Source organism: Podarcis pityusensis (assembly GCF_964106645.2).
Source record: "Podarcis pityusensis genome assembly, chromosome: 15".
NCBI classification, from domain to species: domain Eukaryota; kingdom Metazoa; phylum Chordata; class Lepidosauria; order Squamata; family Lacertidae; genus Podarcis; species Podarcis pityusensis.
Genome location: NC_138040.1, coordinates 44,217,443 through 44,231,251, shown reverse-complemented (window position 1 = coordinate 44,231,251; position 13,809 = coordinate 44,217,443). Strand labels below are relative to the sequence as shown.

Here is a 13,809-nt window from a genome sequence, read left to right as displayed (position 1 = left end):
ATGTGGTTTATTAAAGTCTTGTTTTCTTTTTTATATTGAGAATAGAAGTGAGCTAAATTGTTTCCTCAAACTTTGCCACTCAGATTCAGACTGCAGAATCCCCTTGTTTAGAGCACGCAATAGTTTGCCATTTCAAACATTGGTTTATGCTTTAAATCTCACCCAGGATTCTTAGGCAGCTTCAAACCAGTGTTTGCTGGATAGGACATCAAACTGTGGCGTATGCTGCAGAGAAAGTAATTAAAAACCTGGAGTGTACAAGAGGAGAGCAGAAGTACCTGAGATAAAATGTGGCTTGGCATTATGTGTGAGCTGGAACTATGTGGGCCTTGGCAATCTGGTAACAGGATATTTGCTTCCTAGTGCCTGCACTAATATCTCCCCACACCCTGCTCTGTTTTCAGGAAAATGGGAATGTCCGTGGCACCAGTGTGACATCTGCAGCAGCCCTGCCTCTTCGTTCTGTGAGTTCTGCCCCCATTCTTATTGCAAGGATCATGAAAAAGGGGCCCTTGTGGCCTCTGGTTTGGATGGGCGTCCGTGCTGCTCTGAACACAACCCCAAGGCTCCCGTGGCACCAGAGTATTGGAGCAAGATCAAACGCCGATTGGAACAGCAGAATCCTGAGGAAGATTCGAAGGAATAAACTTTCCTTTCCTTAAAACAACAACCCACCCTGCCCCCTGCCCCACTGAGTGGCACATTATTGTGAATTTGGATAAAGTGCCATGGCATCCTCTCTTTTTGTCTTTGGAGTGGCTTCCCTGGAACTCAGACAGGGGCCCCTGAGTCTGTGTGGCCCTTGGCAGCCTGCAGCATTTGCCCTTGAGAAACGGGAAGAAGTGTCTTGGCAACCTTTTGTTGTTAGAAGAGGAAGCCTTTCCGACATTTTTGTGGGGGGAGAGGCATCATGTTTAAAGTATCTTCTCTGAGTGTGGAAACCAAACATAGCAAAATATTTATTTATTTAAATTTTAATGGACTTTGAGGATTTTGCGTCCTACTACGGTCAGTGTGTCTAAAAGGAGTAGCAACACCAGCCTGGTATCTATGTATGTATCTGTAGGGTTATTTTCCTGTCTAGTTTCAGAAACATGAGAAAAAGCCTCTGCACACCAATAGCCTTTTAGATAAATCTTATTAGGGGCTGGAGCAAGAGCCTATCGTGGCAGCTGGCAAGTGACATGGCCTCATTCCAGTACACTCACCATGACAAAAAGCTTTGAGATGAGGGTTGGTTTATGTCACTTGAACTGAGTGACGAGTGATCACACTAGAGGTTTCCCCACAGCAAACTAGTTGTGACCTGCTTACTCTTAAAGTGCATTCTGTTTGAAACTGCATTTTCAGAAAATGGTGAAACTGTAGACTTCTTCTATGCCGTGTTTGAAACCCCACTTCATTTTGAAAGTGCTTGGGGAGCAGATGCTTCTGAAAGATTGCGTCCACAATAATTCACTTTAGATAATGGGAAATAGCTGGAGGTACCTGGGGGCATCTGGTGTCTTGTCCACCATTCAGTTTAATTAAGCATAAGTCACTTTTCTACCGTGAAAAGAATGATTAAACAGTGCTTTCCTTGCTTGTTGTAAGTCTTGCCATAGTGCAGGGTGCAAAGTAAAAATCTACTGCCTTCAGAGTTTGCACTCCCAGGTTCTGCCCTAACTGGGCTCCACTAAACTCTTGTTTTATGGGCCACGTGTTGTGCAGGATTTGCCACCTGGCCCTCCGAGGTCTCTGCTGGTTTAGCCCCTGATTATGCTTTCCCTTTCAAATTTGAGAGGCAGAATTTGGCCTTCAGTGTGCATTTTTAATGTCCAATCCATGCTTGCTCTGTGGCATGCTTGCCAATATCTGATAGGTTCATTTACTTGGTCCAGGCTCCTCCTACTTTCTGAGGACCTAGGATACTGTGAGTTTTGGTTATTTGTTCTGGGGCTCTATAGCTGATTTTGGTGTGTGGCTTGGTCATACGAAATCTCTTGATTAAATAAAAACCTGAATGTCTTTAAAAGTACGTTCTTTAACTGTACAGGGTATAAAATGGCCCATGGTGATACCATCAGTCTAACAAAAGCAATGTTTGTATCCCAGAAGGGATCATGTTTGTTAATAGCTCTTTGCAAAGCAACAGTACAGCACTGAAGTAGCCAGTTTTACCAACTTTCTCCCAATGAGTGCTCTCTAAATGTGTCCAGAGACACTTACTGTAATTATAACCATGCATTGATTTATGTGGAAAAGTTCAACTTCAGATATAGACTGGTCAGTACCAGAAAAGAAGACAGTAGGCTGTTTCTGGTAATATCAAGGTTTCCTGGCTCAGCTTTTTCAATAGGCTTCCTCCCACCGGCCACCCCCCACTGCTTTTAAAATGCTTCTAATTCAAGAGAAAATCAGCTTACTTTCCTCCTTTTGTACAGGCAAACACACTACATTTCTGCAAAGCGTATGAATTGTACTTTAGCTTCAGTATTTTGCAGAGTCTTTCTGCAACTCCCATTGCAGAACAGGTTCCATTGCCTCTTCCTGCTCTGCTTGTGGGCCAGCTGAGTGGTATAGAGCTCTAAAGGAAGTTGTCACACACTTGACCAAACTAAGGGGCAATGTTAAAGGCAAAATTTAAAACACTACACTTTGTTTTTGTGTACTAGATTTTAGTTTTCTGAATATGTTGTTTGGCAACATGTTGGTATTTTGAAGGAGGAGTGGGAAGAAATCCTTTGGGGGAGAATTTTGTCCCCATCTAAAATTGCAGGCTCAGAGCTTGCCTTCCCACAAGATGGTAGAGCCGCTCTGCCTGCCCACTACACAAAGCTGGTGGGCACAGAATGGTGCAAGCATTCTCCGCTCAGACTGCTGTATCTTCTCTTCCCTACACTCCTTTGTCACTTGATAGAGTGGGAGGCGCTAGATGGTGCTCAGTTCTCCTGTGGCAGAGTTTGGATAGAGCAAATAGCCAGTCCCCAAAGGCTTAACTATTCCTGGCAACAGATGCCGTTCAGGTAGTGATGGGTTTTGAAATGTACATAACTACTAAGTTAACCGTGGACAGTGTTGGCTTTTAGCCACCCTGCCCTACAAGGTCAGCACCCAAGGAAAGTATCTCATTGAACCAGTGGTCAAGCCAACCCTCTCTGTGGAATAAATAGGAATTCCATTGCCAGGTCACTTAGCAGCTTAAATTATTGTATGCACTGAAATGCGTATAGAAGAGAAAAAGGCATTGTATTTGGATGGAACCTTTTGGTGTGCTGGAAAAGTGGCTTTTGAATCCCACAGGTTCTTCATAAGGTTAAAATGTTTCACATCTTAGCAGGGGAGACTATGAGTGTTCTTTTAATTTTTTATTATACATCATTATTTAACTTTTTAGCACTTGGTTTTTTAAAAATAATACTGAAAAACAGCAAGGAGCCTTCTTTTAAAAATGCAGAGCTACAATAATGTGACATTTTAAAAAAGTTTTATAACAAATACTAATCATGGACTAATAAGTGTTTCCATATAAGCAAGTCAGTCTTAATATCCTTGTGGACTTTATTTTTCTTGGTTTCTAAATATTTTGTCACCTTGTCACTGTAAAATGAGCAGTTTAAGCAGTGCCATTTATTGGAAGATGGGGTTGCACCAGTTGACAGCCTTTATTTGAATTGTCCATGTGGTAAACCAGGCATTCCTCTCCATCAGGAGTGTTCTGATGGTGTTTCCTGCTTGGCAGGGGGTTGGACTCGATGGCCCTTGTGGTCTCTTCCAACTCTATGATTCCCCTGTGCATGCTTGCCTTAAGCAGAGAGGTGGACTAAGCACTCCTCCTTTATCTCTTGCCCTGCTTTTCCCCGCTTCTGCCTAACGACTTAAAATGAAGGCTTGAAGATTTTCCTCAGGCAGTTAGTGGAAAGGGCTAGAACAATGCCTGGCCAATGCAGTAGGCCACGGTGGTCCTGCCTCATTTCGGTTGCAATCTTATACGCACTTATCTGAGAGTAAACCCCTATTGAGCACAGTGGGACCTACTTCTGAGTAAACTTGCTTAAGCTTGTTCTGTGAATTCAGTGGAATTCAATTTTGTGTGTAATTGCTTTAGACTCTGTTTGCACAAATGTTGATCTGGCTGTGTGTAGAACATGTTAGGGTTTGCTTTACTCCATAGATTGGAGTATTTGCTGGCTTGCTCCACTAGAATACTGCAGGTTTCTGTTCTTTTTACCTTGCCCATTGGAATGAAAGAATGGACACATTCAGCTCAGGAACGCTGCCTGTAGAGTAAGGAAGTATTCTGGTTGAATTGTCACCATGGCATTCACCAGAGATTCAGGGTTGCTTTTCACATCACAGTCTTAATAACACAGGTGCACTGCCACAAGAAACACTTTTTTTTGTCTGCAGGCACATCAAAAGCTATAGCAATATGTGATTCCATCTCCAAAAAGACCAGTACACAATGAAGGCCGCCGTTTTGATGCTGTTCCCCAGAGGTCAGCCAGATGTGGCATGATGCAGATTCTCCTGTCCAAAGTGGAGTCCTGTCTGTGGACACCTACTAGGGAAATGCAGTCGACTGGGATGCCCCCTGCATTTTCCCTGCATCAGGTGTCACTGTGCTCACGGCACGTGCAAGCAGTGGACAGATAGGGAACACCGTGCGAGGTAGCACTTCAAAACTACACGAATAATTTGGGTTACATTTTAAGGAAAGGCAAAGCGTCTTCTCTTGGGAACGTCCACCTGCCCTATCATCTTTGCAATACTTTTCCATTTATCTCTCGAGATGGGTGTGATTTGCAGCTGCATTATGCAGACATACAGACATACATGTCTGCTGCTGTTCACGGACAAGTGTTTGTACGTACTATAGAGGGGTGCTTTTGGTTTGTTTTTACATACAAGTATGCACTTCTCACATTGTGTTTTAGCAGCCCTCAGGTGTGCATCTGTGTTACATAGATTGCTATGTGAGAAACAGCCCTTTAGAACTTGTATTAACATGAAGTAAAAAGGGAATTGGGTATTTCATTGGTCTTTTTTGCTTGGACTCTTTGCCTCCAACATATACAGGTGGTGTTGGGAAGATGTAATTACTAGAGTATCATTGACAATGACCTTCTAACCATAGTTGACTGTATATACTGAGACGTTATGGGTCGGGTGTTTGGGGGGGGGTCTGCCGCTGGTACGAATTTAGTCACTTTAACATTGGAACTTCTGCCTCATTGAATTCAGGGTTTAATGTACTTGAAGCTGTTCCCATTCTTACTTTACAGCTTGTGTTATATTTATGTATTTTATATGGTATTGTGAAAGTCTCTCTTTTTCCCACCTTAACACTGAAACTGAAACTGACGTCTGCTTCAGTTCCTTGGTCACGAGGCAAACAGAAAGGACTTGAAAAGTGTCTCCTTTTCCTGTGCTCTTAAGAAAAAAGGACAGTTGTACAAGACATCAGCATTATGACTTTAAAAAATGTTTACTTTTCCACAATCAGTTGTCTCCTTTCTCTTGCCCCCTTCATGCATTTCAGGAAAGATATTTGCACTTATCAAAACACTCCTGGGTGTGCTTTAGATTGTTTAGCGGGTAGAATTGGGCAAATCAGCATTTTGTTGTGTGACAAGCTGCGGTGCAGATGCAATTGGGTGAGGGGTCCCCTCCCTCGACTTTGGTGAGAAAGAAATGAAGTGAATGCTCTTTGCAACTGTGTTTTCATGCAGAATTCCAGGGGTGGCAAGCTCTGTTGCTGTGGGCTTGCCATATCTGCCAGTGGGATTGGTGCAGAAACCATAGACGCTTCATGGAGACGAGTGCAGAATGCCCAGGAGCAGAGCTTGGTGGGTTACATCCTTTCCCCCCAAGTGTTAACTTCATTTCAGTTAAAAGAAAAACACTGCCACTTTGCCAAAGCTGTTCCTCCATTCACAGCTTCCCATTAGTGATGCTATTGGCAGTTATGCAGAGGATCCAGTGTAGTGGTGGTTTTGGAAGTCTGCTTTTGGAAATTAATAAAATCAGTGTGTTGAATCCTCTCCCAAACACCTGTCCTCTCCCCCCAAGTGGACATCCGAAGGAATTATTTTTCAATAAGAACTGGAGAAAATATTATATTTGTTTATTCATTCATATTGATCTGTGTCTAGCCTGTGTCATCACCCCTCCCCATTTTAAAAACAACAACAAATAATTTGTGTTGCCGTTGAAAACCATGATGGTAAAATAGCTATTATGACTGGCTAGTAACAAGACTGTGTCTTTTTATTGTTTATAAGGGTATGTGCTTATTCTGACATTGCTATATGAAAAGACAAAAATCCATTTGTACCCACACATGTGATATTGCACAATGGGCACCAGTACCAACAATTTGTCTCCATTCCTGTGTACTCTATCTGTAACAATGAATTTGTAGAACTGTTATTTCTGTAGACCTTGTTACTACGTACCAACCTTTGTAGATTCTGTGAAATGTTATTTTAACAAAAATCACCAGAGTCTTTAATAGCAAAATCATTGTTATTCACTTTAAAGTCAGTATATTAGCGGAGTTTCTCAAACCCAAATAGAAGCTCTCAACACTTTAAAAGTCGTGTTATTTTTTCCCTGGGGATGTTCCATGGGGACATTACTGTATTATGACTTGATGTTGCTGCGTAGATTTTGAGACTTAAACAACATTTTGGAGGGTTTTGTTGTTTGGCCTATGTTTTCTTGCATAGTGTGAAATCTATGGAGCTTGGTTAACCTGTATATAGATAGCTCATTGTTTATTAGTCATAGTGTATCTAGGATTGCCTGTAATATTTTAGCTTCTTACTGAATGTGAGTGATGGTAGGAACATATAATTTTTGTACATTATATTAACGGAGATGTTGCCTTTTTTATTTTACAAATACTTTGGAATTCAGATGTGGTTTTGCTTCTGTGAAAATTAATTTGGAAAGGTTTTTAAAATGACATTCCACTGATTAAATCTTTGCTTGAGGTTGACTTCAATAAATTGTTCTGAATGTTCCAATTAAGTATTTGACTATTTTATTTTTCTCACTGCCTCTTCAAGCATAAAGGGTTATTTTGAGAGTAGCATTTTTGAATTGACTAGAACTAAATATCTGTTACTCTTTTGTTAAGTACCGTATTTTTTGCACCATAACACTCACTTTTTTCCTCCTAGAAAGTAAGGGGAAATGTCTGTGCGTGTTATGGAGTGAATGCCTACGGATGGCAGGGGGATCTGCTGCAGTCGTGAGCAGAGGATCCATGGTTCCCCTTCCTTCCCTTCTCCGTGGCTCGCTTTGAAACAGCAAAGTGGGAGAAGAGCCGCTGAGTGGGGAGGAGAGAAGGACAGAGAGCCTGCTTGCTTTAAAGGAGCAAAGCGGGAGAGGAGAGGAGCCGCTTACACGGGTCACCCCAAATTCACCATCAGATCACATAGCATGTCCATGGCTACAGCTTGCACCAAAAAAATCATGCACCCACTGTTGCCTGGGGCTGCAGTGCTGCAAAAACGTGGCTACAAAGCATGGATCCACATGGATCCTCAGGATTTTTGCATTGGGCTACCCCAAACTCACCATCAGATCACATGTCTGTGGCCACAGCATGAACCACAAAAATCATACATCCACTGTTTCGTTTAGATTTTTTTTTCTTGTTTTCCTCCTCTAAAAACTACGTGCGTGTTATGGTTGGGTGCGTGTTATAGAGCGAAAAATACAGTATATTGCAGGTAACAAATGGGGAAATGCCTGGGGATAAAATACCAAGCAAACTGTTAAGAGTGCCACATACAATAATTGTCAAAAATGTGTATAATTTTCTGAAAGAATTGAAGATTTAGATTAGCTGCCCAGTCTGCTTTGTTTTGTGGGAGGAGATGTTAAACAGGGACGGGCTCCAGGGGGGTTGAGAAGAGAACAATTACCAACATGTGAAAGGAAAAGATGGCGATGCCCTGTTGAGGTTTTCCCCCTCTTCCCCCATGGAATTGACTTTGGGAAGTGGTTGCAGGGGAGAAGAGAGAAGTGGAGCTCCTGTAGGGAGGAAGGAGTAGAAGCCTTGGGGGAGTCATAAATGGAACTGGCTGTTTTGGGGTTTGTGGAGGAACTGAGGGAGAGTATCAAGGAGAAAGTGTCAAAATAAAAATAGGAATGGGGTTTCCCAAAGGAATGTTCAGAGGAGAATAATGGAGGGCTGAAGCACAGAAAGGATTGTATTGAGGTAGTCTGTCTCTTAGGGAGAAAAATGGAGAATGGTGATTTGTTGCTGAGTATGTGAGTAATTAGGACGCGGGTGGCGCTGTGGGTAAAACCTCAGCGCCTAGGACTTGCCGATTGTCAGGTTGGCGGTTCGAATCCCTGCGGTGGGGTGCGCTCCCGTTGCTCGGTCCCAGCGCCTGCCAACCTAGCAGTTCGAAAGCACCCCCGGGTGCAAGTGGATAAATAGGGACTGCTTACTAGCGGGAAGGTAAACGGCGTTTCCGTGTGCTGCACTGGCTCGCCAGATGCAGCTTGTCACGCTGGCCACGTGACCCGGAAGTGTCTGCGGACAGCGCTGGCCCCCGGCCTCTTAAGCGAGATGGGCGCGCAACCCCAGAGTCGGACACGACTGGCCCGTACAGGCAGGGGTACCTTTACCTTTTACCTTTATGTGAGTAATAGAAAGTTGTATTGGCCAGGGTATCTCTGAAGAGGTGGGGCAATTTTGTGGAGGACAGAATCGCGCTGGGAGAACATTAAAGGCAAGCTGAAACATGGGGTAACCTAAAAAGAAATGGGGCATCGTTGAGGGGAGGTGGTAGTACAGAATATTTAGATGGGTGGGCTAGCGAATTAGGAGGCTGGGAAGAGAAGAAAATGCAGATTAGTATGAAATATAATTCAGGGGTCCTGAAAAGAGCTCTAATGGGGAGTGGCCATGTGAGATTCTGTTGCTCTTACCTGTTTTACTTGTTGTTTGTTGTTGTTGTTTAGTCGTTTAGTCGTGTCCGACTCTTCGTGACCCCATGGACCAGAGCACGCCAGGCACTTCTGTCCTCCACTGCCTCCCGCAGTTTGATCAAACTCATGCCGGTAGCTTCAAGAACACCATACAACCATCTCATTCTCTGTCGTCCCCTTCTCCTTGCGCCCTCTATCTTTCCCAACATCAGGGTCTTTTCCAGGGAGTCTTCTCTTCTCATGAGGTGGCCAAAGTATTGGAGCCTCAGCTTCAGGATCTGTCCTTCCAGTGAGCACTCAGGGCTGATTTCCTTCAGAATGGAGAGGTTTGATCTTCTTGCAGTCCATGGGACTCTCAAGAGTCTCCTCCAGCACCATAATTCAAAAGCATCAATTCTTCGGCGATCAGCCTTCTTTATGGTCCAGCTCTCACTTCCATACATCACTACTGGGAAAACCATGGCTTTTACTATACGGACCTTTGTTGGCAAGGTGATGTCTCTGCTTTTTAAGATGTTGTCTAGGTTTGCCATCGCCTTTCTCCCAAGGAGCAGGCGTCTTTTAATTTCGTGACTGCTGTCACCATCCGCAGTGATCATGGAGCCCAAGAAAGTAAAATCTCTCACTGCCTCCATTTCTTCCCCTTCTATTTGCCAGGAGGTGATGGGCCCAGTGGCCATGATCTTCGTTTTTTTGATGTTGAGCTTCAGACCATATTTTGCGCTCTCCTCTTTCACCCTCATTAAAAGGTTCTTTAATTCCTCTTCACTTTCTGCCATCAAGGTTGTGTCATCTGCATATCTGAGGTTGTTGATATTTCTTCCAGCAATCTTAATTCCGTCTTGGGATTCATCCAGCCCAGCCTTTCGCATGATGAATTCTGCATATAAGTTCCATGGAGTTTTCTTGGCAGGGATACTGGAGTGGCTTGCCGGTTCCTCCTCCAGGTGGATCACGTTTGGTCAAAACTCTCCACTATGACCTGTTCATCTTGGGTGCCCTGCTCGGCATAGTTCATAGCTTCTCTGAGTTCTTCAAGCCCCTTCGCCACGGCAAGGCTCTTGTAATTGGTTTACCGCCCTGAGTAACAACTGCAGACAGGTGGTAAAGAAAGTCCAAATCTTTTTTTCAGATTGCCTGTACGTGGAAATTACCAGATGTTAGTTTGAGGGCAAACCCTTTCTTAGTGGAGGGCAGAGTAATTCATGCTGCATTTCCCTTACTTCTAAAAATCTCACGAGAACCTACATCTTTGACCTTGTCTTACTGCAGTCTGAAAGATTCTCCTTGGTTTTGCATATTTTTACACAGAACTTTATAAAAAAAAATTCTACACAGAGCTTTACTTCCCCCAGAAAGAAACTGCCAGGGATGATGGGAGTTGTAGTTTAACAATATCTGGAATACCAAAAGTTCCCCACACCTGTGCTAGAAAGTGGTTTGCTAGGTGTTATAGGTATGCATGTTTTGCTATAGACTAGCACCACTATTGCTCCATACCCACAATTTTGATGAGTTTCTTGTTTTTAGCAGATGCTGGCTCCGTAAACTGGGGATATATATTATAGATATAGCACTCCATTTCTTGTATTTTAAAGCCCTTCCATCAGATCATAGGATTAATAAATCTCCAAGGCTTCTACTGACGTATGCAAAACCCCCACAGCCACCAGGCCAAGATACAGGCCAAGCAAGGCCACCCGGGGTGTGGGCAGATGCAAGGGATGCCTCTCTACTGGGCCAAATGCCAGCAGGGCCCCCAAACTTCTTAGCGTTCATTTTTTAAGAAATGAAAGCTAAGTCAGTTGGACATTTCTAGAGAAAGCTAGAGCACAAAAAGTGAAAGCAGATCGAGTGCTTGAGCACCATTGCTAAGGATGCTTAATAACTGCTGCTAAGCAATCAGAAGGGATGTTCACCACCACCACCAGGGGCTCAGAAGGGGTCCCCCCCCCCCACTTCCCCAAGCAGCAGAAAAAGACGGAGTTAAAGATGTAATGGTAAAATGGGCACAAGACCTGGGATATAATAAAGAATTAGAAAAATGGGAAAACCTCTGGAAAGATGATTTCAGATTCACAGCCTGTTACATGATTAAAGAAAATTTCCTTAAAATGATGTACCAGTGGTATATTGACTCAAGCAAAATTGGCTAAAATGAACAAAAATATTAGTAACAAATGATGGAAATGTAATCTAAAAGAGGGGAGTCTTTTCCACATGTGGTGGACATGTCCCAGAATCAAAAAAGTCTGGGACATGATATATGAAGAAATTTTAAAAAATGATTAGACGTACATATTTTTAAAAGCCAGAATTATTTTTATTAGAAATTTTCACAATGTTCATCCCAAAGGAAAATAAAAGAGATTTCTATATGTAATCACAGCCACAAGGATCGTGATAGCGAAACATTGGAAATGTAATACAATTCCCACAAAAGAATAATGGCTCTTAAAATTAAGTGAATATTTAGAACTTGCCAAATTAACAGATCTAATAAATCACTCAAAAGAAAGAACAAGGAGAAAATGAGCTGTCTTTATTAATTACATGGAAAAAGAAGGCTTCCAGAACATCACCTGGCTTAGCGTGGACTAAATCCCACTGACAGACTCTCTCTCCAAGATTTACCATTTGAATACAGATCTGGAAAAAACTGATATACTAAGTACGTTCATCGATAGCGGGAAGTCAAGATACAAATTAAGGAGCCAAGCCGAAGCTGTTTAAAAAAGGCTTGAACTCCCTGTGTAGAAGTTGATGTGAAAATATATATTTTTTGAAGTTTGTTGTCTATTTTTCTATTTTTATTCATTTTGTTTCTTCTCTCTTATATTACCAGTATTTACTTTTTAAGTTTTATTTATGTATATTTGATGTATTTGTGTTTGCAACTAATAAAAATCTTTTTTTAAAAAAAAAAGTTGGATAAAGGAGGGAAATGGGGGTATGACTGCACTTCATTCCTGTTCACTTTATTTCATCCACCCAAATGTGCTGCCTTTACATAATAAAACACAACTGACTTTGCTATGTTTTCTTTGGAAGCAACTGTCTTGCAATAAATGAGGTTTACTTTCTACTGAGAAAAAACTGATATTGCAGTTGTGTCTCCCCACCAGTTTTCCAAGCCCCCCACAAAGCCTCTATTGTTCTGCTTGTCATTTATTAGTATGCAGAAAGTAACCATAAAACAAAAATATGAACTACAGAATGAATTGGCAAATGCACCCACGAAATAATTAAAATGGCTTACAGCTACAGCTACATCAAGTTAAAATTCCCATGGACTATATTTTAGGATCTTTTAGGTTGGCAAAAAGTTGTGTATGCGTGGAGAGTTCTGACTCCACACATGCTGGATGCTTGTATATTTTGTGTCTTGATCCCAGGAGCTCCAGGCTGTGTGCACTCTTTCCCATCCCTCTTTTATCTTCACAACAGCCCTGTTTTGTAGGGTGGGCTGAGAGCTGGTAATAATAGTAGTAGTAGTAATAATAATAATAATAATAATAATAATAATTTTTATTTATACCCCGCCCTCCCCAGCCAAGGCCGGGCTCAGGGTGGCTAACAAGCAATAATAAAACCAAGTTGAATGAATACAACTTAAAAACAAGATTAAAATACAACATTTTAATGGTAGCGCAGACAGCAAAGCTGTGAAACAGCACATGCTTCAAGAGGACTGGCAAACCTATTTGCTTGGGTATGAAATGCTGCAGTTAAAGCAAGGAGGCCTCTTTTCTGGCTTTCTTTACATGGTGTGGGAATGACATTACCAGAAAACATAAGGAGAGTCCTGCTGGATCAGGCCATCTTCTAGCCCAGCCTCCTGCTCTCCCAGTGGCCAACCAAATGCCTGGGGAGGCAGAGCACAGCCCTTGTGGCCCAAGCCCCAGAGAGCCTGCCCCTCCGGGCACTCGCCAGCACTGCACAGTAATCCCATGGGCATTGAACCAGGTTTTGGTACTTTTGGCAGTGTGGGCAGGTGCCAAAGTCCTGCTGGAAAATGAAATCAGCATCCCCATAAAGCTCATCTGCGGAAGGAAGCATGAAGTGCTCCAAAATCTCTTGGTAGATGGCTGCGTTGACTCTGGACTTAATGAAGCACAGTGGACCAACACCAGCTGATGACATGGCTCCCCAAATCTCTTTTCTGATGAGAGCAGCTTTTGCATCTCACTTGGAAACGAAGGACCCAGAGTCTGGAGGAAGAATGGGGAGGCACACAATGCCAGATGCTTGAAGACCAATGTGAAGTTTCCACAGTCTGTGTTGATTTGGGGAGCCATGTCATCAGCTGGTGTTGGTCCACTGTGCTTCATTAAGTCCAGAGTCAACGCAGCCATCTACCAAGAGATTTTGGAGCACTTCATGCTTCCTTCCGCAGACGAGCTTTATGGGGATGCTGATTTCATTTTCCAGCAGGACTTTGGCACCTGCCCACACTGCCAAAAGTACCAAAACCTGGTTCAATGCCCATGGGATTACTGTGCTTGATTGGCCAGCAAACTTGCCTGACCTGAACCCCATAGAGAATCTATGGGGCATTGCCAAGAGAAAGATGAGAGACACGAGACTGAGCAATGTAGAAGAGCTGAAGGCTGCTATTGAAGCTTCCTGGTCTTCCATAACACTTCAGCAGTGCCATAGGCTGATAGCATCCATGCCACACTGCATTGAGGCAGTAATTGATGCAAAAGGGGCCCAAACCAAGTACTGAGTACATATGCATGCTTCTAGAATCATAGAATCATAGAGTTGGAAGAGACCACAAGGGCCATTCTACTTCTCAGAGGTCCAATATTGCTCTTTTTTCAATCCTTGTTTTGCTGATTTCATTTAAGATTCTAATTTTCTGAGATTGTTAAT

At 42.8% G+C, this 13,809-nt stretch overlaps 1 protein-coding gene across 4 annotated transcripts in view; it reads left to right on the top strand.

The window, feature by feature from the left end:
• NSD3 (nuclear receptor binding SET domain protein 3) overlaps window positions 1-7,014 on the top strand; it is an 84,051-nt gene extending 77,037 nt beyond the window's left edge. For all 4 annotated transcript variants that reach the window (XM_080982326.1, XM_080982325.1, XM_080982324.1 and 1 more), the window contains one exon: window positions 405-7,014. In XM_080982326.1, coding sequence (XP_080838452.1) covers window positions 405-646 — 242 coding nt within the window. In that variant the 3' untranslated portion in view covers window positions 647-7,014. The remainder of the gene's footprint in view (window positions 1-404) is intronic.
• The last annotated feature ends 6,795 nt before the right edge of the window (window positions 7,015-13,809 follow it).